Genomic DNA, 27827 nt, shown 5'->3' with positions numbered 1-27827 from the left:
TGGTGGCTGGTGTTGTGGTTAGCGGGTGTGGTAAGTGGAATGGTTTTAAGGGAATTAATTTGAGGGCTTGGGAATTTCTACAGGGAACCCTCAGAATCCTTGCATCACCTACCAGGAGCCTGACTGGTTCTTGCCAACCCTCAATCTCACCCAGCCTCACATCTCAGTGGACAAGTGGGGATCAGAATGCTAAAGCTTCAGCCGAATTGCCCCTGTACCATCATCCCTGGATCATTTCCAGCCCCAAAGCACACGGAACACACTTTGCCAAAATGGATTCTGCCATTTATTCAGATAAAAGATCACAAGCCACAGGACTTAAAGTGCATGAAATTCACTGGCAATGAAGCCGCACATATACCAGCCTCCCCGGCCCTCCCCCCACCACCTTGCTCCATTCATCATGACATGTCTGGGGGGAGGGATTGACACCCGTCATTTAAGGTTGAGGTCAGCAGGGAAAAAGGATGGGAATGCTGGAGTATTAGTGGTATGAAACTGGGGAAGGAAGGGGTTGGCCACAGTGATTCTGTACACTGAGGCAAGGGTGGGGTCAGTCTAGCCTCTCAAAGGCTCGATGTAATTTTTTCCCACCTGTTCCTCATGGCCAGCCCCTGGCATTTCAGGCAGACGTAACTCCTCCTTCTTCATTTGTCTATGGTTTCCCCTATAATTTATGAGTAATTCAGAGCCCACAGTCCAGCTAGAAGGTGCCCCCAATACACAATGATTACAAACCACAGCAGATATACATTTCAGAACTGTGGTGGGGGCTGGCCCACTCAGGTGGGAAGAGGCTTCTGTCAGGCGCTGGCTGGGCATATGCCCTGCTGCGTGCATGTGCCCACAAGTGTGGTGAGAGTAGGTGAGTGAGTGTGTGTGTGTGTGCGTGTGTGTGTAAATGTCCCACAAAAACCCCTGGGCGGCTGCTTGGCCAGAGGGAATCCTATCCCTTGCTTCACGGGACAGCCAGTGGGGTTGGAGGAAGGGAGTGGTCAGCACAGACTGGGAGAGAGGGCTGATTCCCCAGAGGGAAAGGAGAAGCCTGCTCCCTATTCTAATACTCCCGAGGCCAGTCTGTACCTGCCCATGTCCTTTTTACCCAGCACAATGCTCCTTATTCCCTGCCAGCTCAGCACACAGCCAGACTCTTAGAGCCGGCCCTTTCTCATTAAATTCTTCTGTGTCAAGACAGCTCCTCCTACCTCCACCAGGTGATGAGACAGAACTGGCAGAGAATCCTCCACCCCTCTTCTCCCCCCACCTCAGGAAAGGAATTTGGGCAAGGAACTCGAGACCTTAGCTTAAACTCTATCCCAATCTACAGATCTTCTAAAAGAAATAAAGTGCTTTGCTCTGCATAAATCCCAGAGAAAATGGCACACAGACTGGCACAGGTGGTCTTCTCGACACTTCAAATACCCTCTGCCAGCCTGCAGGGCCCACATGATGCCATCCTAAACACGTGCAATTTGGGAGTCCCTGACCCACCTCCAAAAACATACTGTCAACTCACCCTTTCCAACAGCAGGAGCTACAGACAGGAAAGTCAATCACACCGACAATCTCCCCCTAGTCCAGGCCTGTGCCCATCTACATGGAAGAGATAAATGACAGTGGCTCCAGGGCTTGGCCTCTAAGGGGAATGAAAGGCCTGAAAACAACTACGGATCCAGGGAGCCAGAGTACTCACACCCGGCCTGCATACCCCTCCACGCTTCTTCAATAGCAGCAGAATGCCTGCCTGGAGTTGCTACGCTAGAACTTAGGAAGGAGCTAATAGGGCACTGGCCCTTGCTCCAGGGCATCGGAAAACGTATCCATCTCCAGAATATTCAGAGGTTTCTCAAAGCCTGCTGGGCCTCAAGCTTAACAGTTTAATTGCTATTGTCAGGCTGGTTCTCACTGTCCCTGGGAGGAGGGCCTTTAGCTTTCCTTCTCCCAGCATTGAATGTCTAGACTTAGAACCCACTCTCAGGTTGAACCCTGCCAGGAAGGAAAAGGTAGTAAGGTGACCCACCTCCCCTCTGAATTCAGTCTCTGCTGCCTGCCAGACTCACCTTTAACCCAGATCACTCAGAAGCTCCAGGTCCTAAATGTCACTTAGCCTGTCTTCTCCAGGTCTTAGGACCACAGAGAGATATGCTGGCAACCCAATTACATAAGGACCCTTGATTTGGAAAGTTATAATTAACGGCCAATGCTTGTGGGAACCGTCCAAGTTGATTCCTGAGGCCCACTGCCTGGGTGACAAGAAATCACGCATACATCACCCACCCTCACCTGTGCTCACTTCCTCTGAGGCCTGAGATGCAACACTGACTTCTGCACCTCTCTCTCCTGGGAGCCCAAGCCCTAGCTGCCTCTGCCTCCCCTCTCACTGAGACAGTTTTGTCTCACTGGACACAGCTGAGGCCACACTACAGAGGAGTGGGTGGGGGTTTCTTGGTGTGAGAAACACATAGTGCAGGAAACTTGAGCAGCAGTGGTGTGTGCACGAAAGCAAAGACAGTGCTGCTACCATAAGCGCTGGCATGGAGCCCAGGAGGGCTAAAGGACATCAGTCTCCCTCTCGATCCCCACGTACTTGAGGGCATCAGCTTGGCTGTACCTGTCCCAGAGCAGGAGGAGGAACCAGATTACTATCAAGGCTTTTGTGATAAAAAAAAGTCCCCTCCCATTTCACTTTCCCTCCCACTTTTTAAAAGCAGTTTTCAATGCTCCCCTTCTGAGACAAGGCACCAGAGATCAGAACAAAGACAAAGCCTTGACCACCATGAGATCCTCTCCTTCATCCCTATCACCCATCTTAAGCCCCCAAATCAATTCCAACAGCCACCCTTTCTACCCTTGGGACCACCTCTCTAAGACCATTCCTAGCTGCCTCACCTGTAATCAAAGAAGAGCTCTTCGCCAGCTTGAATTGCCCTCTTGGCAAATATCCCAATCCGATGGTCCCCATTCACCATGACCACTGCAAATAGGACAGACCCAGAGCTAAGTTCCCAGTCAACCCCAAGTCAAAAATCAGTAGTGACTCAGGTCTGCTTTTCTCCAAATTCCCAGTGAAAATATAAATGAAGTGGAATTAGAAAGTAGTCAATAGAGTTGCCTCTGTGCTTTTTTTTTTTTTTTGCCTAGTTAATAATGGATAGAGATCATAGTAAATGAAGCATACATCCTCAAGCCCACCTCCCAGGTCACTGAGAACTCACCTTTGGCGTAACAGTTGGGGTTCACTGAATGGTTTGCAAATCGAATTTTGTTTCCTTTCCGGGTTGCATCCACTACAAAATCTGTATAAAGTAAACCAAGAAAGACCATGAACTCACCAGGCAACTCCACAGCTTCTTGAGCCTGAATTTAAAATCAATCAAACAGTAACAGAAACAAGACCATCCAGTGGGAATTTTAGTAGGAGCTGGGGAAGCAGGCAGTATAAGAATGCAGCTTCACGTGGGAGTACTCCCTTTGGTTCCCCCCTCCTTTTGCTGGAATTATGGATCTCCTCTTTCCATCTAGGGAGGGAGATTTCTGAGGTGTAAGTGCTCAGTGCTCTGATTACAAACACAACCTGAAATGGAAGTTCTCCCAAAGCAAGTGAACTGTGGCTCACAGTGTCTCTGAGTTCAATCTCACCACCTTGCTCTGAGCATCTGTTGGAAGATTCAGAGCTGATCTGAACCTGGACCAGAACAAGGGACATCTGGTAGGAAGACATGCTCAAGACCACTTTGGGATGAGAAAGAGAGACTCCATACCATTGTTGAGGTTGAAGAGGAAGCTGGACATGTATTTGTCATAGACCTTCCCTCGTCGGTCAGCCTCGTCCTGAGAGATGAGCTGCAGAGACAGACAAGGAACGAACAGGGGGATAAGGCCGTCTGCTCAGGGCATGGTGCCCTGTCCCTCGACAGGAGTGGGAGGGGCAGTGTCACATACAGGTGTTTACTGAGTACCATGATGAGAATCATAACATACCGAGCTCAGGTTAGTTCCTTCCAATCCCTACCCAAGCTGGCCAGTGTTAAGGTTGAAGAGAGCCCCCACCCGCCCCTCCTACGTGGCCTGAACTGCCAGAGTCGAAGAAGAGTGGTTTGTTTCAGGATTGCAAACAGTTCTGTGGGATCCCCCGAGAGTCCACATGAGAACTCAGTTGAGTTATTTAGAGATTAATTCACAGAAGTCTGGACCACAGAAAATCAGGGTTTCTCATCACTATTTCCCCAGATAAGAATGTGGGCCAAACCGATAGCACTCACCTCACCACAGTATTCAGAAATGAACTCGTTCTTCTGCACAGACTCCTTAATGAAGGTGCCCCATCCGGCCACATCTGAGGGGGCCAGCAGCAGGTGCTGGGGAAGAGGGAGTCAACCTCAGACTACAGGGTGTGTGTGTGCTGGGTGCGCACGTGTACGGTGGGGGGAGAGCAGGGTGGAAAGAACTAGTAACTGTTAAGAGGATCTGAAAACAGAAAAAGGTCTAAGCTATTCTGTTCTGCTGGGAGGAAAAACAAAAAAGGGAGGTGGTGAAAGGAAACATGACCCCTCCTCCTCGAGACCTGTGGACCTTCACTGCTATGTGTCAAGTAAAAATAGACCACATCAGTGACCAGGCCCTCCTCTCTGCTCCTTTCCATCTGGCTGGTTCAGGGGGTCACTCTTCTCATCCATCACTGGGACAGAAAACTTTATTAATTCAGTAAAAGTGTGTCGTCTAGGGTTTACCAAGAACTTTCATATACAAACCCTCTAAGGAACCAGTAGAAACAGGCTGCTGGGAATACTCAGTCTTTCCCACTCCACTATCCAGCTGGCAATCCTGAGAAAAGCCCTCACCTTCTTTTTTTTTTTTTTCTTTTCTCTTTTTCCCAAATATATTTTATTGATTCTCCACAGAGAGGAAGGGAGAGAGACAGAGAGTTAGAAACATCGATGAGAGAGAAACATCGACCAGCTGCCTCCTGCACATCTCCCACTGGGGATGTGCCCGCAACCCAGGCACACGCCCTTGACCGGAATCGAACCCGGGACCCCTCAGTCCGCAGGCCGACGCTCCATCCACTGAGCCAAACCGGTCCCGGCGCCCTCACCTTCTTGAGTCCTCGCTGGATGCTGCAGTTTTTACAGGAAACCACTTTGCAGTCCCAGTGCTCTGAGGCCCCACAGGTGAGACACAGGTCGGGGTCACACTCTCTCACTGCCAGGTAGCAAGGGCACTGCTTGGTATTGCACTGGGTCTTACAGCGACAGCCAGGGAAGCGATTCTGACCTGGTGGGACAACAGGTGAGGTTGGGAAGAGAGCAGGCTCGTATTGGGTTTGACTCAAGGGACAGCAGAAAAGTAAATGTTATGTGTTCAAGGATATTTGGCAAAATAGGAGAGACATTCCCTTCCCAATAATCATATACTCAAAAATTTTCCAAAAAAAACATGGAGTGCCTCCCAACATTCATGCCTGAGAGTCAAAAAAGCAGGTTTGACTATGGAGATATATTTCCTAGAGATTCCCCAACAATGCTCTCCCTCCTCCTTGGTGGAATTTGGAAGGGAGGTGGATAGTGCCCCTAGAAAATAAAATCAGTGTTTTTCACTGGTAAATTCTGATCATCAAAACAAAAACCACTTTGAGAACAATACATCCGTTCTATGCCACCCTCCTCCACCCACAGCCCTCCCCTCTGCTGTGGTTAAGATTGATAACTGCTACGGGTTAGGAGGTATTTCCAGCACAACTGCCTGGGCACCAAGTTCTGCAAGCTCTGGAGGCTACCATCAAACTGCCTTGACGGGGGAAGGGCATGGCTAAAAGAGAAGCACTTGAGCCTCTATCCTACCTTCTGCTGACGTACAGACCAACCCAATATTAAAATTCCAGAGAGCAAACTAAAATAGATACACACAGAATTGCAACCTGCACAGGTTACAAAATGTTCTGGAAAGGGAGGCTGTGACTGCACTGGCAGGAAGATGCCATGCTTCTTACTTCTGCCCTGGAAGGTCAAGTTGGGAAAGCATCTGGCTTCTGTATAATTGTTGCTTTAAGAATCATACATGTAAGGGTTTTCTAAAAATCACTTTTCCATATCTTAAGTCTCTTGTACAAGAGTGCTTAAAACACAGCAAAGAGAATATCAAAAGGCCCATCAGCAGCAAAAGGCGCAGGAGGGGAGGGAAACCTGGGATGCGTTGGGCCGGCTGTGTTGGCAGACTACAGGAGAAAACGAAGAACTCTTACAGTCTGGGTTGCACTGGCAGAACTTCTCACAGAAATTCTGAGTCATGATGCAGGGGCAGGTGCTGTCACAGGGGCGGTCTGGGTGGTCGCAGGGTTGGTAGTTGTACACTTGGGTGGAAGAGTTATCTGGAAGAGAAGAGAATAGACCAGGGCACTGCTGCGCTCATGCTCCCTCGCGGCCTTCCCTCTCAAGTGTCCGGGGCGCTGATTCAGAGGCTTGTTCTACCATAACCTTGATCCACATCTAGCACCTGATGATGGCAGTCCTAGATGATGGTTGTTCATAAGCTACAACGGCATGATTTGTTTTGTGGCGAAAGTGTAGAAACAGTCCGGGACTATAGCGCAGCTATTCCCAACATTAAATGAAGTCTAGGTCCTGGCACATGGCAAACCATGAAAGTCAGAGACCACAGGCCCGTAACTCTACCTCCTAAGAGTCTCCACAGCTGCAGCGAGAAGCTGAGCTGTTCTCAGCTGCTGCAGAAAAGCTGCAACCCGCGGAAGTGGTGTAGGGTCAGCAAGTGCAGCTGCAGGTGGGGAGAGGATGGCCATAGGGGTGAGACCTCGAGCTGAACTGCGGAAGAAGCCCTGCTGGAACCTACCTTTCTTCAGCTGAATTTTCCTGCAGTGTGCAGCCCACAACCTGGAAAAAGACAGGATGGGTCTGGGTCACGGTCCTGGGGAAGTCTGCAGGTCCGGGTAAAGGACAATGCGACCTGCTCTGAGGGACTGCAGTTGGAGAATTGGGAAGTGTCCTCCCACATCACTTCCCCGGAGGCTTCTGTTCTCGTACAGGGAAGCCACAGTCCACCCCAAATCCAGCTGGCCTGTGCCTCAACATTTAAGCATAAACAACCTCCCCTTAACAAACAAACATACATAAAACAAGAAATAGACACACAACAAAACCCAACCCTCTATGTCTACTGTAATCTATTGTCCCTCCCTCTCCCCAGCCTGTGGGGAGGTGGAAATGTGGGGAGTTTCAGGATGGGGAGTGGAGAAGGCTTTTGAGGAACATGTTCTGAGTGAAGGAACTGAGAGGGAGCGGCCACGAGGCCTTCCTTCTATATCTAGAATCTGTGTCAGTTCCTTTCTTCAATAGGTGATAGTCATTAGGGAACCAAGCCAGGCAGAATGTCAATTTAAAAACACAACAACAAAAAGCAAAGAAAAATAAAAGATAAAAACACAACAAAAAATTTCCAACTCTAAGCAAAGGCTAGCTAGAAAACAGTTATTATGCAACTTAGAAAAATAATACAAGTGCCAAAAACAAAACAACCCTGGTCAGGGTTGAGAAGTGAGTACAGTGGTTAACTAATCACCAACAAGGAAAATGGCCTCAATGTGGAGCCATGAGGCCAGTTCATATTCTGTTGGCCAGGAGCTTAAAGGGAAAACCAAAGTGAGCTCATGATGAGGAGAAAGGCTGGGCCAAGGCACAGACCCACAGGGAGCACTGACAAGGCCGGCCCTCAGTTACGCATGCCAAACGGATGGGCAGTGGCTACAGAGAGAGGCCAATGGGAAGTCCAAGGGGAGGTCAAAGCACAGGGAACAGCCTGACACAGAAAGTCCTTTGTCCAACCCTTGCCTGTGCTTTCTTTTCTTCTTCTGAGAAGGGTTCATGAGCTCATCCGTTGGCAGCTTCAGGATAAGTGATTCTTTGACTGCAAACTGAAAGACCTGGAAGAGAAATCCAACAGAACCTGTCACTCCTTATTGAGCCAGGCGGTCAGGTAAGTGACCCAGCCAGGTGCTGGGCTTAGGAGGGTTCTAGAGAGCTCCCAGGCAGCTGACTGAGCATTTCTTCAGTCACGGGGAGACAGAGTGGCAATGGCTCTGAAGTTAGTTCTTATTTATCCGACTTGAGAAAGGAGACATACTGAGCACAGTTACAGCTTTCCTGGTTAGTAGCTTTTATCTACTGTTCTGCCTACCAACCCTGAGTGCAGGCAGATTTTTACCAACAGTATCTCTCTCTTCTTAGGGAGGGCAACTTTGTGTACCTTGTGTAACTGAATAAGATCTGACATACACCAGCACTAGCTCCCTCTGCTGGTATAAAGGCATCAGAGCCTTGGCTACTCACTTCAGTAGGACAGCATTTCAGGAAAGCTGGTTCCCTTTCATTGTGCTTCTTTCCTTTATAGCATTCATTTTTAGGCCCCCTGCCACCCCCACCCCCCTTTTTGGTTATAATTCCTTTTGAGAGTCTGTGAAAAGTATAGATACTCTACTCAGGAAAATATGCACAAAAACTGTTTCATGCCCAATTTGATAGATCTTTCTTTTTAAAAATACATTTTATTGATTTTTTACAGAGAGGAAGGGAGAGAGAGGGATAGAGAGTTAGAAACATCGATGAGAGAGAAACATCAATCAGCTGCCTCCTGCACACTCCCTACTGGGGATGTGCCCTCAACCAAGGTACATACCCTTGACTGGAATCGAACCTGGGACCCTTCAGTCCGCAGGTCAATGCTCTATCCACTGAGCCAAACCAGTCAGGGCCAACTTGATAGATCTTTATGTTAACCTGTGCCTCAGGGAAATAGGTTTGAGCTCCACAATGAAAGCAAAGGGCACATCAGTTCATGGTTCTATTGCTTGTTCTAGGTAAAGGAAGCATGAAGAAGAGGGCAGAGTCTCCTCTAGAAGTTAGGAGCCACGTGAGCAGGGCGCAAGCTCTGGTGCTTTCTTGTTGGACGGATGGTTTTTAACACCTATCTCCATAGCCCGTGTCTACAGCGTCCTCTCGCTGCAGTCTTGTCCTGCCTTTAGAGCATGAGTGGCTACTATCAAACCGTGATTCTAGTGACGTGATGGTATGAGTGAGAAGGGCGAGGTCCAGGCCTAGCTTTTGGGGGTGGTAATCAGAAAATCTTGTGATAGGACATTTGTAGAATAAAGCAATGAGGAGACTGATGGCGGGAACAGCACTGCAGCAGAGGAGAAGAAGCACACTAGGTAAGAACATCCCCAGAAAGACCTGGGAGTCTAGGAAATGGATACACACTTCAAAGAAAATGTTGGAACCAAAAAAAGAAGCTAAAAGTGTGCTGGAACATCCAGAAGAGTGGCTAAAGACAGAAATAAGAATTCCATAGCCCGTGTCTACAGCGTCCTCTCGCTGCAGTCTTGTCCTGCCTTTAGAGCATGAGTGGCTACTATCAAACCGTGATTCTAGTGACGTGATGGTATGAGTGAGAAGGGCGAGGTCCAGGCCTAGCTTTTGGGGGTGGTAATTAGAAAATCTTGTGATAGGACATTTGTAGAATAAAGCAATGAGGAGACTGATGGCGGGAACAGCACTGCAGCAGAGGAGAAGGAGCACACTAGGTAAGAACATCCCCAGAAAGACCCGGGAGTCTAGGAAATGGATACACACTTCAAAGAGAATGTTGGAACCAAAAAAAGAAGCTAAAAGTGTGCTGGAACATCCAGAAGAGTGGCTAAAGACAGAAATAAGAATTCAGCAAGGAGGAGAGCAGACCCCAAGCACTGCTAGGCCTGGCCTTTGCAGGAGGCCCCGTGCTTGGAGACCCACTTCATGGCCCAGAAGCACAGACTCACGAGGGACTGAGCCTGAGGCAGCTTCTCTCCAGACAGGCCGCTTACAAGATGGCAAAGGCTGACAGAGCAGTGCAGGAAAGGAGGGCCCGAGCTTGTTCCTGCTGCTTTCAGACAGTACCTGCTTGCACGTCTTAGTCCCCAGAAGCCTCGCTATTGAACAGAAGTTGTTGAAGTAGGTGCCATGAAAGACTCGGAAAAGAGATTCTTCAGCCCCAGTCCATTCCACAGGCTCCGAGGGTGCTTCCACTACACAGAGCTGAGGCGGGGCTGGACTAGCCTTCTGTTTTGTGGGGGTCTGACAGCGAGAGTTAGCCTCTAAGAGAGGAAGAAATAAGAGAAACAGAAGAAGGTGGAATGCAGTTGTCATCAATAGTTGGCTGTAAATTCAAAAGTATTTTATTTAAAAGGCAGCCTAGTTAGAACAAAAATATCCCCGTTTCCACTGTTTATAGATAAACCTGTGGACAGAATTAACAATTTTATAAAACACTAGAGGCCCGGTGCACAAAATTTGTGCAGGGGGAGGGGGGATCCCTCAGCCCAGCCTGCACCCTCTCACAATCCGGGACTGCTGGCTCCTAACTGCTCACCTGCCTGCCTGCCTGATCACCCCTAACCCCTCTGCCGGCCTGCCTGATTGTCCCTAACAGCCCCTGCCTGCCTGCCTGCCTGCCTGATCGCCCTAACCACTCTGCCTGCCTGCCTGATCACCCCTAACTGCCTCTGCCTCGGCCCCCGCCACGGCGGCTTCGTCTGGAAGGATGTCCGGAATGACGCCCGGAAGGTCATTTGGCTGTCTGGTCTAATTAGCATATTACGCTTTTATTATTATAGCTAGTAATATTAAGTGTTAGATGGTGATCCTGGGTTTACCAGAATCCTTGTGTGTTAAGAAAAGATCATTTCCTGTTCACTGTACCTGAAGAACTGGAGGCCCAGTCATTGCCTGTGTCCCTGTCACTGTCCCCTTCTTTAGTCTCAGCCAGAGCAGAGGCTGAAGTGTTGGAGCAGGAAGCACTGACCATGTGGTGCCTTCTCCGGCGCCGACCAGAGCACTTGGAACGGGGGTTGTGGAGCATGGCGTATTCCTTTGCTCCTTCCTGCAATGGACACGTTAGATAGGAAACTGGAGTAGGCCCAGAATCACCATATTTATCCCATCATCACAAACCAGCTTTTCAGCATCTGTGCTTACGTGCAATGATACTGTCTTTTGTTTGCTCTGTACCATACAAATGCGACCATCTAACAGCCGTTTAGCATTCTAAAAACTTAGAAACATATACCTCTTCACAAAAGAGCTAACCTATAAAGTAATCTTAAAAAGATATAATCTATGCGTTTTCAACTTTCCAGTGAGTTATATCTAAAATTCATTTGCATGTTAGCTGTTTGGAACTTGAGAACGCATTCTCCTGTAGTGGTAATGAGGTTGAGAGAGGGAAAGGGACTTGCTTGAGAGTATATAGCTAACTGTTCCAGGGTGGGTACAAGGATCAGGACTCTTCTGTTTCAATAATAAAATATGTAATCCCTGAATTTATGCAATATTGCTACTTAATTTTGGAACTTCCCTCCAAACTAGTATATTAAATTTGGAGGAATACTGTTTTGTTACTTTATAGTTATGTGGGATTTTTTTTAAAGACCAAATAACTATCATTCAGCTTGATTATCTATCTTCTTACCAGACTTGGTTCCAAAAGATTTCTAGCTGTTTCTAAAAACTGAAACCACACGTAAATGATAGTCTTCACCATTAATAAGGGTATTCAGAATAACACACTGTAGGCACTAAAGGAAATTCCAAAAGAAAAGTTTTGAAATGAACTGAATCTGATATTATGTGCCTATGCTATGATGTGACACACACAGAATCACTTATAATATATTCTTCCTCAAAATGTTTAACATAGCCCTGGCCAGGTAGTTCAGTTGGTTAGAGCATCATCCTAATACACAAAGAGAGAGGAAAGCACCGATGTGAGAGAGACACATCAATTGGTTGCCTCCCACACACGCCCAGGGGATCGAGCCTGCAACCGAGGAACGTGCCCTTGACCTTAATTGAACCCAGGATCCTTCACTTTGTGGGCTGATGCTCTATCTACTGAACCAAACTGGCTAGGGCTTTATTTATTTATTTTTAATCATTTTAGAGAGGAAGAGAGAGGGAGAGATAGAAACATCAATGATGAGAGAGAATCATTGATTGGCTGCCTCCTGCACACCCCCTACTGGGGATCTAGCCTGCAACCCAGGTATATGTCCGACCAGGAATCAAACCGTGATCTCCTGGTTCACAGGTCAATGATCAACAACTGAGCCACACTGGCCGGGCAGAAGTCATGTTTTATTTGCACTTTATGACCCCCAAGTGCTATTTACTGTCTTACTTGGTTTGTGTTGCCAGGGACAGAAAGCCCAAGGACCATTTCCTGCTCAATTTTCAACAAAGTTAACAATAGTAGAACAGCTTAAGAACGTACCAGCAAAAGGAAGCAGTCTGTGCCACAGGGTTCTGGTTCAATCTTGATTTCTTTGTTCTTGCGTTTATATACATTAGGGGTAGCATGAAAAGCTGGAAAACACAACACTGTCCTGTTTCCAACGATTCATCCACTTGACAGGATGGGGAGGAACAAAACTGAATTAGGGAGCTAGTGCAGGAGAATCTGGAGATAAATAGCTACCATCAAAGTGCACAAAATCCAATCATTTCTGACATCAACAGAATCCTTTCAAAGCTAGGAGGTAGTCAGAAACAATTATGTTGCTGGTTATTCTGTCCTGACCATGCAAAGCATGTTGCACGATAACTGAACAAGTGAAAATAGATTGGTCCTTTGTAAAAACCATCATCAGATCAGAAGCCGGGAATTCTATATGATAAACTAAAATAAAGAGAAGGAAATGGTGGCTGGGAATAGAAAACAGGAGAGCATTTCAGAGTAGCCCCACTCACGGTGAAGGAAGCAGTCGTATTTAAAGCAGCGCCGGCAAAAAAGTGTGTGGAAGGAGTGCAGAGATTGCTCCCGCTGCACAGACTTGGCATTGGGGCCATCGATGTTGGGTGTGCACTGAGGGGGAAGTGCATTGGGGTCTGACATCTCTGTTAGTTCTCGGTACCTATTTAAGAAAAGAGAGATAAGAGTTCCTTCCAAGGGAATGTCTTAACTGAGAAAATACAGATTGAGTACTGAGGATCATCCAGGTACAGCTGGCCAAGAGAGAATGGGAGTTTTGAGTCTTGTTGATGATGGATTTGTGTATAACTGAGTTAGTACAACATTGTAATTATGCTGGGCTGGGCATATGCCTGAAAGGGAGGGAAATATTTAATAATAAGTATGGTGCTGGAGTAACTCTCCAGAAAAATGGCAGAAGTATAAAAAGTTCTCTGCCCAGACTTACTCAGAAGCCAGCAAACAATGACCCTTAATAAGGGAATGGGTATTTTGGGTAAGCAAGTAAGGAAGAAATAATGAGAAGTGCGGGCAAATCCTTATGCACTTACCATAAGCAAGGCTTTTTATTAACCAAATACAGGTGTGAATAAAAATTTTGCCTGATCACTCTACATGGCCTGAGGGGGGCAGCTTCCCCTACCTCTCCTTCATGTCATCTGGGACACCATTCTCAGGGAACATTGAGGCGATTGCACTGAAGATCATGTCATTTGGAAACTGTTTCTTGGAACTCTTTTTGTTGCCTGAATTAGAAAAGACAAAAAGCTCCTGAGTGCTATCTACAATCAGAGTATGCAAACAAAGCTGTTTGGTCGTTTTTCTTTCGTCAAGGCATTTTGATTAGAGCTGCTTTTTTGTTGTTGTTAATTCTTACCCGGAGATATTTTTCCATTGATTTTTAGGGAGAGTGGAAGAGAGAGGAAAAGACAGAGAGAAACATCGATGTGAGAGAAACACATCGATTGGTTGCCTCCTGCATGAGCCCTGACCAGGCCCCAGGCCCGGGAGGAGCCTGCAACCAAGGTACTCGCCTTTGACCAGAATCCAACCCGGGACCCTTTGGTCTGCAGGCTGATGCTCTATCCACTGAGCCAAACCAGCTAGGGCTAGAGCTGCTTTTTTAACCTAACCATTGGCTGTTTAGGAATATATAAGAAAGTCAAGGTTATCTGGACTTCTCTAATAGGCTACCAGTAAATAAGGAAATCACAGTCTTCTACATATTAACAACCAAATCCACTCCCCAAGACAGAATATGGAGGTAAAAACCAGAGTTTTCACAGAGAGACCTGAATACAGAAGAATCCTATATGCTGAAGAACAAGACTGATATCATAACTTTGTTATAATGAAAGAGACACTATGTTCCTGGACATATAGTATAATTAAATAATGTAGAGTATAATTAAACATTAGTTAAATATTAACAACATGGAAAACTGTTCATATGATTTTTTTTAAAAAGGGATAAAAATTACATGTATGCATATACATACATGTGGCATGATCCCAATGTCACATAACACATATAAACAGGTTGATTTAAATATGTACTTTAAAAAAATTGAGATATAGTTGACATACAACTTTGTGTGTGTATATATATATATATATATATACATATATATATTTTAATATTTAAAAAATTGATTTCAGAGAGAAAGGGAGAGATAGAAACATCAATGATGAGAGAGAATCACTGATCAGCTGCCTCCTGCATGCCCCCGACTGGAGATTGAGCCTGCAACCTGGGCATGTGCCCTTGACTGGATTCAAACCCAGGACCCTTCAATCTGCAGGCTGATGCTCTATCCACTGAGCCAAACCAGCTAGGGCTTTATATATTTTTCTTTTTTACATTTGTTTAGGTCTAGAAGGAAATTTAAAAAAAAATTTTTTTAAATTGATTTCAAAGAGGAAGGGAAAGGGAGAGAGAGAGAGAAACATCAATGATGAGAGAGAATCATTGATCGGCTGCCCCCTGCACACCCCCTACTGGGGATTGAGCCAGCAACCCGGGCATGTGGCCTTCATCAGAATCGAACCCGGGCTGCAGGCCAATGCTCTATCCACTGAACCAAATCAGCTAGGGCTAAAGGAAATATTAATGCTGGTTATTCCTAGGCCAGATTATAAGGCCATTTTATTTTGTTCGTTAAACTTCCCATGTTTTCCAAATATACCATTTTCTAATTAGAAGTGAATAATGATTATTCTCTAAGTTCCACTTTCTTCTCAGCTAGGTTACCCAAGCTAAATTAACTTATGAGAGGAGAGGGAGAGGAGAGGGAGAGGGGAGGGAAGGGGAGAGACATCAATTTGTTGTTCCAACTATTTATGCATTCATTTGTTGATTCTTTTTTTAAATATAAATTTTTTAAAATTAATTTTGAGAGAGAGAGAGAAAAAAAAAACATTGATTTGTTGTTCTAGTTATTTATGCATTCAATGGTTGATTCTTATATGTGCTCTGACCGGAGATTGAACCTGCAACCTTGGCATATCAGGATGACTCTCTAACCAACTTAGCTACTTGGCCAGGGCCTCTTCCTGTTACTTTAAAAAGTCGTATGAGGAAGTAGTGCTATTTACCTTCAATAGCATGTCGTTTTCTCTTTCTTGTTACTGGCAGATCTTCTTTGCTGTCATCTTGCTTTCCATCTGAGGTGTCATTGTGCCCTTCTTCCTCCTCATCTGAGTATTGATTCAGGGCATCTACCAACTCCAGGAAAACAGCATCACTAATCAGGACAGATCCAGGAATCATCTCTGAAACATAAGGATTAAATGGGTGAACAGTGGTTGTTTCATATTCCATTAGACCTCCTAAGAAGGTTTTGTTGTATTCACTCCTGAGGCCCAGGTAGATAACGTGTACATTTTTATATGGACTACAGGGGATTACAATAATTTGATTGGCTCTTACAACTGCAACAGTTCAGCTGACTAGTGGAAAATCCAGTTACAAGTTTTATTCTTACTGGAGTACTTCCTTTCCACAGTCACAGGTCAACCTGTATTTATGGTCCAAAATCTCACAGAAATGTGCAAACAATAAAAATGGGACAGAAAAAAAATGATAAAAATATACTTGGTTTTTCTGCTAACTGGTCAGTAGTGACTTCTTTGAATAAAAATATAGCATTTTTTCTTTCTAAAATCATACCATAGGGGGTTATACTACATCTTAGGAGAAAGTCTTTGGACACTAGAGGGCGCAGTGGATAAATGCATTTCAACAGCATCATAACACCCACAATTGTCAAAAGAGCAGGTGAGGCTATTGGTTTGCAAATCCATGGGGAGTCTCTCCCTATCATCCCAGTTCTTATACACTCACAGCCTTTTTTAAAACTACTTCTAAAACTACAACTAAATCCAAATGGCCTTCTTTTAGGAAAGTTAGGATATTATAACCAATTTCTGAGAGATACAGGGGATATCTGGATCAAAACTTCTAAAATCAAACTTATTTGTACACTGAACTTTCTCTCTTGTCACTGATTACTATATGATCCTTTTATGTCCAAACTCCTTTTAAAATTTAACTGGAAATTTTTAATATAAAATTTCTACTTTCAGCCATGTGATTACACTGCAATATTCTTCAGTGTGTACACCAGGGGTCCTCAAACTACGGCCCGCGGGCCACATGCAAATACAAATACTGTATTTGTTCCTGTTTTGTTTTTTTACTTCAAAATAAGATATGTGCAGTGTGCATAGGAATTTGTTCATAGTTGTTTTTTTTTTAAACTATAGTCCGGCCCTCCAACGGTCTGAGGGACAGTGAACTGGCCCCCTGTTTAAAAAGTTTGAGGACCCTGGTGTACACCGTAAGGCAGGAGATAAGAGGAAGATGATGGACCAAAGAAGAGGCACCATTCTAACAGTTTTCTCCCGAAGTGCCCAGCACCACTACCTTCTTCACCGTGTACTTTCCCATCGTAGTTATTGATCAGCTCTTCAATGAACGTCTCATCTTCTTCTTTCACCTCATCTCCCATGTAGGGAATATTGCACAAAACTGTCTCATCTTCTACCTGAAATCAAACCAGATGTGATTTCTTCCATGAATCCACTATACACCTCCTCTTTTCTGTTTAATGAAATATTTGCTGAGACTTTTTTGCTACTTCAATCTCCTGAAAATGACTTTGGTCACAGTGGCCTGAGTTTAAAAACCTGGATATTTTGTTTTGTCAACAAAACCTCAAATGAAGAGGGCAATGCTACTTTTAGGGGGGAAAAAAGTAAGTTTAACTACAGGAGGATATTAACTACCAAATGTTTTGCATGATACTAATAAAGATATTTCCACTAACACCTAAAATTTGGTAGTACATTTGTTTTTCAGTGATTCATCATCTCTTTTTATTCAGTAAACATTATTGTGAAATAGGTATGAATATCACCTAAACAACAGTTTAAAAAGTCTTCAATTCTAATTCTTCTTGTACATACAGATTAAATGAGATGGAAGGCTTGCAAAAATACAATCTGCAATATAACTAGAATATTTAGAACAGAAACTGGGCAATCATGAATTTTTGGATATTCTATTATATACTCTAAGACTAACCACTCTGATAATCATAATAACAAATATGATTATAATTCATGTCACTTGCACTCAGTGGGAACCTAAAGTCAATCGTGGTTTATGAACTATAATATTTTCTGGTAATAAACAATACTAATGAATTTTTTCTTTTTTTGATTCAACAGAGAACACAGTCGTTCTTAAATCCTCAAGTATCAGAGTAAAACTACTCTGAAATTTAATTCTGAGGATTCCCTTCTGTGAACCCATATTCTATTCTGCTGAATTGTTATCTGTCACCAGGCAGATGATAAGCTATGGCAGTATTTAGAGAGGACTGCTTATCAGTACCACAAATAACCCTAGTAGGAGTTAGCATAAAGGCCCAGATAAAAGGATTGTGGATCCCTGTGCACCTCATTTATCTCAGTTGCTTTCATAGCCTCTTGACTTTAGAAGATTCAGAAAGGATTGAGCCATCAGCAGGGAACTGTCAACCTGCTTGAGCCTCAAGTGTCTGACTGAGACTGCATTTAATTGCACATGTTATAAAATTGGACAAGGTAGTAAGGGAAAACTGGAGTCCTGCCCAGTCTCACTCATTCAAAAAAATAAAAGAACCATCATCAGTGCAGAAGTATACTTCAGAGAGCACAATACCTACCAAGTTAGAGCAACTTGCAATATACTTTTTAGAGTAAGTAAATTACTCTAAAAGCATTCTGCCCTGAATGTCCAAGCTTTGTTACATATACTCTGACAATATTTACCTGAAGAGGAGTGCCAGCATATTAACATAAGAAAATCATAGTTTAAACAATTATCACATTGTTTTCAATACATACCATAAAGTTCTGCTGGAGAGGGGACCAGGAATACATAATGGGAACCAATGCAACTGTGTTCAGAGACCGCATTAACATATGTTGGCTTGCAAATCCCGGGAAAATGCTGTCAATGGTACACTGAAATATAAACAATGATATGGAGAGGGAAAGGCAAGCACACAACTCAGGAGAGAATTGGAGTTTCCTTCCAAAATGATCCCAGTAGCCTTCTAATTCTTTCAAATAAGCTGAGGGTTTCGTAACAGTCAGCTTCTAAAAGGAACCACTACACTATAAACCTGTGGAAAGTAGGAACTCTCTCTTATTCACCTTTGTATCCTCTACCGAATCCAGCACTTACTCAATGATGTTTATTTCAAATCCCACACTTGATGTTTATTTCAACCTAAAACTGTTGGTCTCCTTGGGCTGTACACAAGAGCAAAGGGCCTCTGAAAGTCCTAAGAGATGAGGAGGAAGATGAAGTTTTCCTGAAGACCTAAACGTTAAGGCAGCGGACATCAACTTAGCTGCACAGGTGATGGGGACAGTACAGGGGGAAGCAAAAGAAAGTATAGTCATATTTTGCTTTGGAAAATAAAATTACTCTCAATATACTACCTGATTTTTATATCTTAAAAATTATTATCTCTTTAGAAAACTAGTATGATTTGTAAATTTACAATAAGGGATATCCCTTTTATCAATATATTCCTGTCCATTATCCAAGGCATTCTTTTTTCCAATATCAAAATGCTGAAAGTGCCAAACAAGGCACAAAAAATGGTTGATTTGAAGCCTGCACACAGAACCCAGGAAAGTAGACAGCAAATGTCTTGTTTTTTTTCTATGAAAAACTCATGATTATGCTCATTAACTGAGAAGAACAATAGGCAAAAAGGTTCTTTAAGCTACAGATTTACCATTCCGGTTATTCAAAGTTTACTATAATAACTGTACCCATTATCTTTACTTATTTTCTAGTCACAAATACAAGTCCAAGGAAGAGAGGAAGGCTGAGCTTAGATACCCAGAAGTACCTTTTTGAGAAAAGGATGCCCACTCAGAGGCTTCATCAACTGAACAGGTTGAACACGAAGCTTCTTCCATTCTTCATTAAGGATTTGGGTTTTTTCTTGAACCTTTGCAAAATTTGCTACATATAGAGCCTAGCAAAGGCAAGAAAAAAGTAGTTAGGATTTCAAGAGAAGAGTTGAAAAATTCAACCCCTCCACAATGGATCAATATGTTAAAATACAGAACCTTTCACTTGGAAATTATTTTTTACCTTTGCACCCATATTTGCCTGAAGCCGTTTAAGTTGTCGAAGTCTCATGTATTCAGATTTAACCTTTCTTTTCCAATAAGTGATACATTTGGAAGTTGGGGCATTTGGTATATCCATTTTGCTGTAATCCAAGAGAGATAGAGATGAGAAATAGCATTTACAGCCTGGAAATGAAGCATTCCTCAAACTCAACCACGGTCAGTTAATACTTTCATTCCTATTACATTTTTTCATAAAAACATACACTCAACGAACCCAAAACTATGAGTTCAACAGGAAGTTTCAATTAAAAGATTTCATGTCTGCAATTCCTGATCTTATTACCACCCTAACCCCCAACTGAGTGGACACAGATGGAAGATGTTCTGCAGGGCAGGAGGGAGGCTGGGGATATGTTTAGCAGCCGCCTCCTCCCATACCTCAAGAAGTTATCTCACAGATATTTAGGAACTTGGATTACTTGGAAATTTTGAAGCCTACTCACTACAGTGATTAAGAGAAATGTTCAGCAAGAATTAAGTTAATATCCAAGAGGTGCATGGAAACATCCACACTATAAAACTGTACCTGCCAAATTATCTAAATCTACCACACCCTTAGCAATAAAGGGTGGACAGGACAACAGCATAGTTTCATCTCAAAGTCAACAGCAAGACATTTAGAAATATATAACATTGTAAATAACTTTTGTGTGTGTTTGAATAAAGAGTCACAGTTTTAAAGAAGTACTTATACGCTACCTACCTCAGAATGCAAGGGGAAGTGTCCAGTTTTACAATGTGCCTTCTGTTCTTCAGAGGAATGGTAAGACATAAAGGCAAAACAAATATTCAGCTTTTCAAAAGAGAATAGAAAGTTTTTAAGTCAGTGGAGCATATTTAGACCCTGATACATTCAGTAGGATGCTCTCCCATAACTATGAAGAGTTTGAGGTCGCTGCTACCATTATTTCTGCATGTAAGTCGGGTCTAAATAATACTTGATGCCATTGGGAAGGGTCCTTAAACTCTATCCTTCCAGTCATGTGCACAAATATATTCTCACAATTACCAAGTTTGCTATTTTGCTTTTCTGAACCAATTTCTAGGCTCAGCCTGCAGGCCCAGCAATTATTTTAGAGAAATAACAAATTTTGTGTGCATGTGAAAATTCAATAAAATCTACAGGAATGTTTTTACTCTATAGTAATAACTATTTAGGTTTCCTAGAGAACTAGTTTAATTCATTTCACCTAAAATTTTAAGTTTCTGAATATATTACAAGGAGCTATGAAGAGCCAAAATCTGAAACAGAAACTAAAGTTTCAGGCCTTGTTTTTTAAAATTTCTGGGGGGGGGGGGAAAAGGCTTTCTTTTGGAGTTTAATATCATAGTTCTCCTAATGGATCATTTTTAAATTACCTGCCTTTCCCCATAAGAATAGACAGCACAGATAAGAAAACAGCAAAATTTAACCCACTGTCACACATACACCACAATCAGATCATGATCATGTGATCTCATGCACATGGGCTTTGTTTCATTTGATGAACCAAATAGATTGGTATAATGCGATTAGAAATTTAGAGGATAAGTAAAGGAAGGAAGGCATAGCAAAACACAGATAGATTCACTGTGTTTACTAAAACAAAACCAAGTGATTAAGCTTGTAAAAACAGAATTCCCTGAGAGTTAATTGTTCTTTCTCTGGAAGAAAAAAATGAAACAACATAATCTAGGAATTTGAATCCAAGAGTGCTAAGATGATAGAATATAAAAAAATTAAGCTGACCTGAATTTCTTTCCTACAAATTGCCCCACCTCTCTTCCTCCTACATCTGTTAAATAGTTCTCATTCCTCTATGGAATGGGGTCAAAAGAGGGCCTCTTTTTGACTGATAAAACTATACATCACACTCACATGTAATATTAAGTAGTTGTTCACATACTGTCTGCCGAACAACGAATAGTCTACTCCGGGAAATGAAAAAATGGTTCAAATATAAGACAAAACTGCCTCCCTGAGAAACGTTAGGTTATCCTTATTGAGACGCAAATGACCCAAATGTTACATATCACAATTCAGTTAATCATCATAACCTCCTTAAAAAATGGGTTTTAATTGCAATTCCTTTCCCATTCTTTTTGGAACTCATTTCCCTTTTTGAAATAGTGAGCTCAGGGCAGTTTGCTGTATCCATTTGAAACTGGAGATCAGTAATTGAAAATAATATAATCCACAGTTGCTTGTGTGTGTGTGTGTGTGTGTGTGTGTGTGTGTGTGCGCGCGCGCGCACACACACACACACAGATTTCTTAGAGGAGATGGCCACAGAGAAGTATCAGTATTTTTATTAAAGAAAGGAGTTATAACTGACATGTAATATCCTACAGCCTGTCAAGAGAGTTGACAGTATACACATATACACGAAAATGCCATTATTTTAACCAACCATAATGTAAAATAAGCCACATTTCCTCCTTTTACAATAAAAATGATATTTGAATTTCATGTGACCGTGAAGTGACATTTATTTTGTTTTGCCTTTTCACGGGTCTTCAATGTTTCTAAAGTTTATTTGGCAGTCAGTCAGTCCCCACAGAGTGTATGAGGAAGATGAGACATACTATTTGGAACAGATTATATGATTAAAATAAACACCTGAAACACAGCCAGAAGACTGGTTCTCAAAGTATCTGGACACTAACCAACAACTATCACTTCAGATTGTTTTTTAAAGCAAACAAAACACTAAGCACTCCCTAGAGCAGATTTGGAAAAATAGGTTCATACATCTTGGGCAATGGGAATGGCACATCAAAAAATACCTTAGCCAAAACCGGTTTGGCTCGGTGGATAGAGCCTAGGCCTGCGGACTGAAGGGTCCCAGGTTCGATTCCGGTCGGGGGCATGTGCCTCGGTTGCGGGCACATCCCCAGTGGGAGGTGTGCAGGAGGCAGCTGGTCGATGTTTCTCTCTCATCGATGTTTCTAACTCTCTATCCCTCTCTCTTCCTCTCTGTAAAAAATCAATAAAAATATTTTTTAAAAAATACCTTATATTTCTACTACATCTGTTCTTTAGTTCTTAGACATGCAAAACAACATTTACATGTCAGTTAACTACTAAGCTACTACTTAGGAGCTTTTTATTATGTTAACTTATACACTGAAAATAAACTTCAAAACATGCGGTTTTGGTCAAGAAGTTTAAAAATGTCTTTATATAAATAATGCCAAAATTCAATATGATAAGCAACCCAATAAAAATGACAAAAGAAAAAAATCTGAGTAGATACTGCACCAAAAAAGATATAGAAATAGCAAAACAGCACACAAAAAGATGCTCAATACTATTAGTCATTAGAGAAATGCAAATCAAAACTACAGGGATGTACTATTACAACCCATTAAAATGGCTAAAATAAAAAAGATTGATCATATCAATTATTGGTAAGGATGTGGAGCAAACTGGTATCCTCATCATACATTGGTGGTGGAAATGCAAAATGGTACAGCCATTTTGGAAAACAGTTGGCCAGTTTAAAAAAAAATAAAGTTAAATATACACTTACCATATAACCTGACATACAATTTCTAATTATCCAAGATAAATGAAAATATTTGTCCCCACAAAGATCTGTACACAAATGTTCATAGCATCTTTATTCAGAATAGCCAGAAAGTGGAAACAAGACAAATATTTATGGATTTGCGAATGGATACAAAGTGTAGTATATACATACAACTGAATACTCCATAATAAAAAAGGAATGAACAGTTCCCATACATGCACAATACATCTCAACAACTTTATGCTAAGTGAAAGAAACACACACAAAAAATGATATTGTATACGACTCCACTTACATGACATTCTACTAGAATATTTCTAGAAAGGGCAAATCTAGAAAGTGACAGAGAGTAGATCAGTGGTTGTCAGGGGCTGGGGTTGGGGAAATCAATTAAAAGGAAAGGAGCATAGCCCTAGCGGGTTAGGCTCAATGGATAGAGCATCCGCCCACGGACTGAAGAGTCCCGGGTTTGATTCCTGTCAAGGGCACATACCTAGATTGCAGGCTCCATCTGGCCTTGATCACCCCTGGTTGGGTTGCAACCAATCCATGTGTCTCTCTCACCTCTCACATTGATGTTTCTCTCTTTCCCACTCCCTTCCTCTCCTCCCCCACCCCCCGCGAAAAAAAAAAGGGAAAGGAGCATAGCCCAGCTGGTATGGCTCAGTGGTTGAGCATTGACCCAGGAACCAAGAGGTCACGGTTTGATGTCCAGTCAGGGCACATGCCAGGATTGCAGGCTTACTCCCCAACAGAGGATGTGCAGGAGGAAGCCAATCAATGATTCTCCTCATCACTGATGTTTATAATCCTCTCTCCCTCTCTCTCTCTGAAGTCAATAAAAACATTTTTTTTTTAAGGAAAGGAGCACAAAGGCACTTTTTTGGGGATGATAAAAACGTTTTATAACTTGGTTGTGATGATGGTGATTTGACTATGTACTTTTATGAAACCTTGCTGTACTATATACATAAATGATTAATTTATTGTACATAAATTTTTCCCTCAATAATGCTGATTAAAGAAAAATAAATCTTTCTTGATGACCTATTAATCCAGCATTTCCTAGAGACTTACTATTAAAAATAGTAGGCAATTTCACCTTTTAAAAAAACTTTTTAAAAAAACCCAAACTCTTGAGTGACTTCAGAATGAATAATAGTAGAATGAGCAATAGTGGTTCAATAACTATTAAAAAAGTTACATGTATACTACTGTAAGATGTTAATAATACGGGAAATGGGATGTGGGTTATATGGGAACTCCCTGTAATATCTTTATAATTTTTTTGTAAATCTAAAACTGTTTTAAGAAAATAAGGTTTTTTTTAAAAAAAATTGATAATTGGAAATGTTAACTACCTTATTTACAAGTCAGACCGCTACAGGAAAAGAAAGCTATAAAAACTTGGAAATCTTTCCCCAGAAAATTGGGCCTCAATTTGCTTCAAAGGCTAAACCTAGAATGTAGTTTGTCACTAGTTGGAAATGGGAAAACATTACTGAAATATTTGGAGATAAAACATTTAAGGAACAATATCCTTAAACTCAGAGAGACTGAAATCAGAATATAAAAGTTCCAAACTATGAAATTCTTTCATCCACATAAAGGTGTCCATTTACAGAAGCTTATCTTAGGGGCAAGTTCAACGTCTTTACTACTTTCTCTTTTAGAACAAATAATTTTTGTTAATGCCTGGGTGAATTGCACTGTAGATGTTTAAATTTTCCATCTCATTCTTTCCTTTTCAGTTCAGTGGAGTTGAAACATAAACAATAGGGGTGAATCTACCTCTGCCAACAGCTCTAGTAAAGCATTATGAGTTATTCTGGTGATGACCAATTTCATCAACATTCCTGTTAAAATCAACTCTGTGGCTAGGTATATAATGATCAATCCTTCAAGTAAGATCTATTAAATACATCTTTAGTTTATACTCTCCCACTTCTCCAAGATATTTATATTTGTTATTAGTTTGAGGTTCTGGGCACCCTACACATAGAAAAAAAACCTTACTAATAGGAAGCTGTGAATTTTTTTCCTGAATTCTTATTTAAAATAAAATTATACCACTAATATTTTTTAGTATTGCTTTATTAAGAAAATAAGGTCATTTGCACTGGAGACAATGGAGATAAAAATCAAAGCAGGATTAATTTTTATGAGACCCAACAGATATACAACAATCTATATATATAAAAGCCTAATATGCAAATTGTCCCCACAGGAGTTCAACCCAGAGACCGAGCACTCACTATGATGTGTGCTGACCACCAGGGGGTGGCGTGGAACAAAGGAAGGCCCCGGTTGGCAGCCAGCAGCCAGGGAAGGGAGGCCCCGGCCGTCGGAAGGCCCTGATTGGCTCTGATTGGCCCTGATCGCTGGCCAGGCCTAGGGACCCTACCCGTGCATGAATTTCGTGCACTGGGCCTCTAGTGATTTATAATAGTTAAAGCAATCTCCTAACAGAATCAGCTCCATCTTGGCTGATTCTGTACTACACTAGCACAAAGTTTAATACTTAGTGATTAATACTTAATACTGCTCATTATCATTCAATAAAACACAACAGTTTTAGTTATTCCATTTTGAAACAAAGTATTAGGATAAGTGTGTCAGAAAACACAACACACCAGAAGCACTTAACTCCAATTATCCATTAAGTAATTCTTGACTTTTGGGTTTGGAGCACTGAAGTCCCAACTGACAGTTTGATGGATTGCAAAAGTATAAAAGAGTCCCAAACGCAATCTGAACAAATTTAAAAAGAAAAAAACAAACCAAAACTGGGACTTTCTAGAATGAAGGTATTCCCTAAGAGAAGTTTTTATTTTTTAAATCCTCCCCCTCAATCCTAATCTAACTGGTATAATTCTCTTCACCTTTCTCCACATGCCTTTTTTTTTCTTTAAACTACCCTATGTAGAAATGTAATGTGTGTTTTTTTGGCTTTGCTTTGTTAATCTTCACCAGAGGATATTTTTTCCATTGCTCTTTAGAGTGTGGGAGGAAAGGAGGGAGGAAGGTAAGAGGGGGGAAGGGAGGGAGGGAGGGAGAGAGGAATGGAGGGAGTGGAGAGGGGGAGAAAGAGGGAGGGAGAGGGGGGGATGTGAGAGACACATTGATTGACCGGGAATAGAACCCGGACTCTGTAACCACTGAGTACACCAGCCAGGGCTGGTGATGTGTTTTTAGTGTTGATGCCTCAAACATTTTTTTGGCAGTTGCTAGTTAACAAAGTAGAAATTTTTAAAACAGTCCAAGACAGGAAAAACATGTGCTACTTAATTAAATAAATTGTTACACGTTTCATATAAAGCATGAACAGGAACAAAAACTGTTACCCACAGGAAAAGGAAGCCAGATTTCAGATATCAAAAGTTAAATAGAAAAAATTAATATATTAAATACGATTTAAAAGGCATGTTAATTCAAAGGCAAGTAAGATAAGAGACACAAGTCCAACTACATTTTCTCCCCCTTTCCCTTCTCACGAAAGTGGTCTTGAGAGCAAAATTTCTTTTTTTAATCCTAGGCTCCTTATTCTAGAGCTGTTTCAAAGAGAAGTCAAATAATACCATAATGAAGAAGTAATTTCAACCTCAGCCGGTTTTAAAGCTGTGTTTTAGCATAAGGTCCATGACCGGCCTACAAATACTCTGCCAGTTAGCAGCAGAATTAGGATCCAGATCTCCAACTGCTAGCCCCAGAGGTCTGCCCACTATTTATGTATTCCACAAATATGTACTGAGCACCTACTGTGTGCCTGGCACTATTTTGGGTGCTTAGGGTTCATCAATGAATAAATCAGACAAACATCCCTGCCCTGGGAGAGTTAACACTGTGATGCACACACGCAATATAAACCTTGGCAATAATATTATTATTACATCTTTATAGATAATCCTTTCCTTTATTGTAATTGTGTTTACAAAAAAGTACTTATCTCTGAACACACACCTGCTTCTATGTAAGTAAGTAATCTCTGTTTCAATGACACAACATCCCAGCCCTGGGGATTCCAAGACTGAAAATAGCCAAGCTCTTACAGAACGTCTAACAGCACCTTCTCCGGCTGGAAACTTCATTCAATGCTGGTTTCCTAAACTTAAAAGCACCGGGTTGGGGGGGGATTTTTCTTTTCAAAGACGTGGAGGAACAGACCACACTTTCCATGCGGTCCTCCTACGCACGCAGTAGTAGCTCCTCCACCTCGGCCCCTTCTCTTACTCCTCTCGCGCTGGGCTCCGCGCCTAAGCTACTCCCTTTGCAATCTTACATTTCACCTCTAAAAGCCCGTTCTCAACAGTCCACCGGCGTCGCTGACATCCTTCCCTATCCCCTCCCCTCTCCCCGGCCCGACACAATGTCTCAGTTGTCACTGTTTTACCAAAATAAGTTTGTCCCACATTTCCTAACAGGCATGTCCCAAATACAACAAACACCTTGCTTTTTCGCTTCAAGGAACTTTCCCTCCTGCCGTGTGATCCCCGGGAGAATTCCGGGGGGGCAGGGACAGGCGGGAAACCAAATTTGGAGAGAAGCTGCCTCTCACTCGGGGCTGGGGCTGGGGAGGCGAGAGGCGCCCAGCCCCCAAACCGAAGGAGGCTTCTGCACCGGCTCCACCCCGAGTGAGCGCCCCCTTGTATTTTACACCTAGGACCTCGCCCACCTCACCCCGGCCCCGGCCCGGTTTTTCACCGCCACCCCTCCCGCAACACCTCTGGAGCTGCGGCCCGCTGTCTGGCCCTCCTCGTGCGCAGCCCCAGGTCTCGGGGAGCCCACCCCTCCAAGGGCCCCCACAGGTGCCACCCCCCACTCCCG

General features: G+C 42.7%; 1 protein-coding gene across 3 annotated transcripts; it reads right to left on the bottom strand.

Moving 5' to 3' along the window:
• Positions 1–263: 263 nt before the first annotated feature.
• Positions 264–26987, bottom strand: EZH1 (enhancer of zeste 1 polycomb repressive complex 2 subunit). 3 transcript variants are annotated; one of them, XM_014547225.1, is made up of 21 exons: positions 26964–26987; positions 20195–20284; positions 19451–19578; positions 19203–19331; positions 18181–18300; positions 16715–16835; positions 15385–15561; positions 13433–13535; positions 12789–12952; positions 12313–12404; positions 10743–10923; positions 9942–10138; positions 7842–7933; positions 6847–6887; positions 6242–6367; positions 5096–5274; positions 4263–4358; positions 3762–3843; positions 3216–3296; positions 2890–2974; positions 264–2611 (listed from the first exon to the last, which is right to left on the bottom strand). In XM_014547225.1, the coding sequence occupies exons 3-21, from the start codon at positions 19565–19567 to the stop codon at positions 2551–2553; spliced, it is 2244 nt and encodes a 747-aa protein (XP_014402711.1). In that variant the 5' UTR covers positions 19568–19578; positions 20195–20284; positions 26964–26987; the 3' UTR covers positions 264–2550. The 3 variants fall into 3 exon arrangements, with proteins under 3 accessions (XP_014402711.1, XP_005875771.1, XP_014402712.1); XM_005875709.2 differs by having other exon boundaries at positions 19451–19571; XM_014547226.1 differs by lacking the exons at positions 19451–19578; positions 20195–20284; positions 26964–26987 and having other exon boundaries at positions 18181–18286; positions 19203–19292.
• Positions 26988–27827: the final 840 nt, after the last annotated feature.

The sequence above is a fragment of the Myotis brandtii genome, unplaced genomic scaffold, assembly GCF_000412655.1.
Source record: "Myotis brandtii unplaced genomic scaffold, ASM41265v1 scaffold469, whole genome shotgun sequence".
In the NCBI taxonomy this organism is placed as follows: domain Eukaryota; kingdom Metazoa; phylum Chordata; class Mammalia; order Chiroptera; family Vespertilionidae; genus Myotis; species Myotis brandtii.
Note: the sequence above shows the minus strand (reverse complement) of the source record. Positions and strands in the feature narration are given on the sequence as shown.